The sequence below is a fragment of the Mytilus edulis genome, chromosome 12 (genome assembly GCF_963676685.1).
Source record: "Mytilus edulis chromosome 12, xbMytEdul2.2, whole genome shotgun sequence".
NCBI lineage: Eukaryota > Metazoa > Mollusca > Bivalvia > Mytilida > Mytilidae > Mytilus > Mytilus edulis.
The window spans coordinates 54,480,955-54,486,897 of record NC_092355.1 but is presented as its reverse complement, the minus strand read 5'-3'; the positions used below and the strand labels follow the sequence as shown (position 1 = coordinate 54,486,897).

At 35.0% G+C, this 5,943-nt stretch overlaps 1 protein-coding gene across 1 annotated transcript; it reads left to right on the top strand.

Moving 5' to 3' along the window:
• The first annotated feature begins 1,479 nt into the window (after nt 1–1,479).
• Nucleotides 1,480–3,192, top strand: LOC139497708 (uncharacterized). Its single transcript, XM_071285943.1, has one exon. It carries the CDS (start codon nt 1,480–1,482, stop codon nt 3,190–3,192), a length of 1,713 nt encoding a protein of 570 aa, XP_071142044.1.
• The last annotated feature ends 2,751 nt before the right edge of the window (nt 3,193–5,943 follow it).

The window sequence follows — 5,943 nt, the reverse complement described above, 5'->3', positions numbered from 1 at the left end:
AGTGATTAGATAACGCATTTGCATTTCAAGTAATTGAAAGACACAATCGTTCTGAAAGTGTTGTTCCTTTTAAAAGGTAGCGTAAGCTTACTCTATGCCTTTTACAGAACAATGTGAATGTTAACATTTCTGGATACTCAACTGCCTATAAAAATTAAGTTAAATGATCGGGACGGCTTCTTTCAATGTGGAACACATATTATAAGAATTTATGTACATGTGTAATAGAACTAGACACATTTTTACGTGTGTTTTTAGATGTATTCTACTTGAGACTGTCGTACAAGTGAGAGGTTTAGCGCTATAAAACCAGGTTCAATCCACCATTTCCTACATTTGAAAATGCCTGTACCAAGTCAGGAATATGACAGTTGTTGTTCATTCGTTAGATGTGTTTTGTCATTTGATTATGGACTTTCCGATTGATTTTTCCTCGGAGTTCAGTATTTTTTTCTCATACAGCTCCCAAAAGCATCCCAACATTTTGTCTGACTTGTTTTTTCTCAAGACCATGGAGAAACCTAGATCTCTTTGTGATGACATGTGTGGAATAATAAAGCTGGTGAAAAAATATTCAAATTTCTGTCTCTATGAAAGCCTTTTTGATATCTTGACTTCTATTGTTTACATGAACTTTAAGTTTATTGTGTTGTATAACGCAATAATAACTATTGAAAACGAAATACTAATATGTGGGTTAAATAATAACTCAAATTGTATGATACAAATATACGTTTTTCAATTTTTTTAAATACTAAGGCTTTTCTACCTCAGGCATAGATTACCTTAGCTGTATTTGGCAAAACTTTTAGGAATTTTGGTCCTCATTGCTCTTCAACTTCGTACTTTATTTGGCCTTTTTAACTTTTTTGGATTCGAGCGTCACTGATGAGTCTTTTGTAGACGAAATGCGCGTCTGACGTATATACTAAATTTAGTCCTGGTATCTATGATGAGTTTATTTATATACGTACAATAAATGTGGTCTGTTAAGATTAGATTACTTGATTTATAATGATTTTATAATACGAAAACTTCATTAAAAACACATTGTTTGCATTTTATTCAAATGGATATTATTAGAACACCAAACAATTATATGTTTTTGTCAGGATTGATTTATCAAATTTAAAGTTCACAGGTGAAATACTATAAATATCCATATCAGTAGTGACACAATCAGGAAGTTTAAGGTACAGGAGTATAATATATATATAGCCGTATCAAAACGTTTTGGTTCATTTTTGTTATCAAGTGTGTTCTGAACCGTTAACATCGCCCAATGAACTGCCATTATTACATAAATTTTGTAAGCAATGTTTTAACGAATTTTGTCTACAGTTCGGAACAAGGACATTTTAAAAAAGGATTTCGATTGTCTCGTTCGTAAAATAGTGTTCAAACCAAAGATGTTGAAGCTAAACTAGTACAAGGGTTTCATCGCTATTTGATAACTATATCATGGACACTGCGTTAACCATGGATAATGGCAATGATAAATCATTTCAATGCAATCCTTGCAAGAGACATGAACAAAAATCCGAGGCGAAATTCTGGTGTATACAGTGTTCTGAGGCTTTTTGTGAGAAATGCAATTCAATGCATAGTTGGATGAAACTTCTAATGACTCATGATGTTGTTCCTATTGAGGACGTTGGATGTAAAACAGATGGGTTAGATCTTAGGGCAGTTTCAGAATACTGTCCTTTGCATCCAATGAAAATGGTCGAAGTTTTTTGTTTTCAACATAAAACTCCATGTTGCGGGTTATGTGCAGGCATTGATCATAGAAAATGCGATAATGTGAAGCAAATTGAAGAAATTGTTCACAGTAGCGAAACGTATGCCGGTAACTCATTGCTTGGATCACTAAATGATATTAAAGAGTCAACGAAAACTGTTTTGCAGGCAAAAGAACAGGAAATGGCCAATATCAATGTGATAGCAGAAAACACAGAAGAGGATGCTGCAAATTTTATCCAAGGGATAAGATCTAAGTTTGATATTTGCTTTGAAGTATTTAAGAAACAATTGACAGTGTTTCGTGATGAACAAAATACCAGACTTAACATGCGTATACGGTTACTAGAACAACTTATTCAAAGCATCGAACAATGGATTAAAGTTATCGAAGTTGTCCAAACATCGGGTAGCATAATACAACTTTTCGTACATGTGGAAACAGTTAAACGACAAATAGAGACAAGCATACAAGAGCTAGAACATCTCTGTAGCAGTGACACCGACATTCTTGTTCATTTCAAGAAAAACGAGACACTTCAGAAGTTGGAGAGTGTTGACCAAATTGGTTCTTTCAGTATGGAAGAAAAGGAAATAGAGATTAATCAGCTTGGTGACGTTTTTAAAATGTGCTCAAAAATAGGGATATGCGTCCCCAAATTTGAAGACATAAGCATTCAGCATAGCAGAACAATGCACTTTCCTCGGTCAAAATTAACGTGTGGCGTATGTATCGCTGATAAATTCATTTTGTTGGGTGACGCTACTACCAATCAAAAAATGCTTCATTTGGTTGACAGAACAACAGGTTTGACCATAAGTAAAACAGGGATAACTGGAGATGTTAAACGACTATATTTCGATAAAGACCTCAATCGAATTTTTATATCATGCTATAGTAAGGGACTATTTTATGCTGATTTGAAAGGCGAAACCATTGCTAAGATATTTAAAATGTCGTTCAACACGGATTTTGTCGGAGCTTTATGTAGATTCGACAAGCATATCTATATAACGGTAAATAATGCAATAAAGAAATTCATTCCATCAGATTCACCCAAGGAAATGACGAAATGTTTTCTGACCAACACCAATTCAACAGAACTGAATAGTGTGACCATTTGGAAGGAGAAAGTATTTTACACTACAGTTGATAAAGAAATAAAATGTGCTTCCTTGGATGGCCGTGAAATATTCACACATAAGAGTGACAAGATGAGACAACCAGTTAGTATTGCTATGTTGTCTGCCGACGTGCTCTTAATTCTTGACAGAAATTGTACTTTACATGCTTTATCTAGCGATGGAAAGAAACATTCTATTCTATTGCAAAAATTCCAAAAGGTGGCTGATCCTTGTGATATGTGGATAAATATTGACGATAACACAGTGTATATAGCTGGGGGAGAGCATATAGATGTATATAAGATAGAACTAAATGTGAAATTCTAAAACAATAATTCGAACTATTGAAAGAATTTGTCCATTCTTTTGTCAAAGTTATCTGATTATAAGATGAGTTATCTGATTATAAGATGAGTTATCTGTTATTATAACCATTTGAGTCAATTCTTTGAGATAGGATCTCTTGCTCTATAACTGTACAATATATATGTTACAGGTCATTTCGTAATTTATGCACTTCGTTCAAAATTATAAAAATGCTTAACCGTTACAATCATTAATAAAATATGTAAAATACCTTGTCATTATTTTCGTTTTAATGAAACTATATTACGAATTTCCCCATTGTATTACAGATAGTAATTGTATAATGATATAAACATGATAAATGACAGAAAGAATTGAAACAATGTTCTTGAAAAGAACAAAATTGACAAACCAATTTTTCAAATATCTAGATTAAAATATTAGTGTGTAATATGAAGCAGGTATGGAGGACTATCTTTTTTGTTTGACTTATTGTTGATTGTTTACGTTTAGTATCACAACATCATGCATAATTAGGACGGGAAAAAAATGATAACAAATCAAAAAGGTATATTCTGCAATTGATCGACCCGGATAAAGGAAAGTAGTTTCAACCGTCGTTTGATTGAAGGTTAGTAGGGTATGGATAGAAAGGTTACCTTCCAACAAACTACCTACTGAACTGTCAAGGTTTCGTAGCGTGCAGTGATCGTTTCACTCGTCTTATAAGCGGCATCACGTGTAGACAATAACACATGCAGGGCATAAATTGCTTGTTGTGCAAGGATATGAGTTTCTTTATCTTCACTGACTCAAGAGAATCCTTTGGTCCTATAAATTTGATGAAGTAAGGCAACAGTATAGTAGATTTTAAAATCATGGAAATCGATTATGAAAACGCAAATCAAAGTAAGACATTTGACCTGAGGGAATCGTATGAGCTTCTTAATAGCAAGACCGGCTGCTTTGACAGGGTAAGCAGCTCTTGTATTGCATTCACCCGCCTTGCGTAGATCTGCTCCAGGCAACATACAAACATTCTAGCGGCGGAATGAACAAATACACAGCAATACTCACAGTAAGTTAGGGCAACATTAACATACCGCTGTTCAATAGTCATACATCGTTTAGGCAAAAACAAATCCGAGTCAAAACCTAAATCTCAGATTCAAACCGATTATAAATCTGGGAAATGGACCAAGAAAAGCCAAACCAAGAACGGGTGCGCTGGGAGGGTAAGCGTCACCTGCAATATATGCACCACTCGCCCTGCAAAGATCTGCATCAGGCAACATACCTTAGTTCTAGCGGCGGAATAATTAAACGCACAGCAATACGCACAGTAAATAGTGGAAACAGTAGTATACCGCTGTGCAATAGTCATACATCAATTAAGCAACAAAACAATCCGATTCACAAACTAAAACTGTGTTTTAAACCGATTTAAAAAAACTGGGAAATCGACCAAGAAAACACAAATCAAGGTGAGACTTTTGAGTGAACCTTAGAGAATAGCATGAACTCCATGAGAACCAAGAACGGGTGCGCCGGGAGGGTAAGCGTCTCCTTCTATGCATGCATTGTCCGACCTGCGAAAATCTTCTTCATTCAAGCGGCGGAGTTTTAGAAACACACAACAATACGTACAGCAAAACTAAGTTTAAAAGACGTAGTGTGTTGATTTTATTGTAAAAGTAAATTTGAAAATCTAGTCCCAGTTTAAAGTTTTAAAAAGGCAGTAAACATTGCACCAAGGTCATGATAATATCCAATAGATGCATACATTTGTGTGTAAAACTACTTAAAACTAATTAACATTAGGAACCTGAATCAGGTGCGGATCCAGATTTCGGAAAGGGTGCGAGGTAGAAATTTCGCCGAGCGGAGCGATGCGAAAGAATTTTGGGACCTTTTTTTGGCTAAAAAACTTAAAATAACTTTAAAATGCATTTTAGTTAAAGTTTAGGGGCTGGAAATTTTTGCTGCCGTATTCTCGACATTGATTGTCCATTATAAAATGATTGAATGGATCCAAAGCTATGTACTATTTCATATATTTGGTGTGGGATTTGTCAGTAAAAAATGGACATGAAAAAATTCCGCTTGTTGTATGGTTAGCTAGCATAACTTTACAGATTTCTTGTTATGAACAAGATATACGGCTATTCAATACGACCAACACGAAGAAAAACAAACAAGAAATGTTTATCCATTGAAATGTTTGGTTGAAATGTTTCAACAAGGGAAGCGAGGGGTTCAAATCAACCAAAAGCTACGAATGAATCGGAAACGAAAATGAAGTTGTGAATAACGGTCGACACATGGAGTCATATAGGCCACACCCAGCAGGCCGGTTGCAGTCCGGCCTTGAAAAAAATATTCAGTATATCAGTTCGGAGGAACAGACCTTCCGATCAGATATGTAATTCACATGCAACCCTACCCCCCCCCCCTCAAAAAAAATAATTAAATAAAATTACGCCCGTTGTTTTGAGAGTGTAATAGAGTATAACTTTCTGTTGGGTGGAATTGTGAAAAAGAGTTCAATACGTCCTTGCACAATACTGTGTCGCTTTGAAGGCGTTATGCTTATTTGTCAGCCTAAGCAATGTGTTACTGTAATTTGAATTTCAAAATGACTGAGTGACGTTTTGTTCGACGTACTTGTCAACTTCACCGTAGCGAATCACATAAATTTGACATAATCAATAATATATTACAGTGAATACAAGCGAAAAATATCTTTATAAGTGAAGAATTGTCGCATAAAAA

What these genes read in the sequence shown, in the direction of transcription:
- LOC139497708 (XM_071285943.1), top strand. Translation starts at nt 1,480, where the DNA reads ATGGATAATGGCAATGATAAATCATTTCAATGCAATCCTTGCAAGAGA.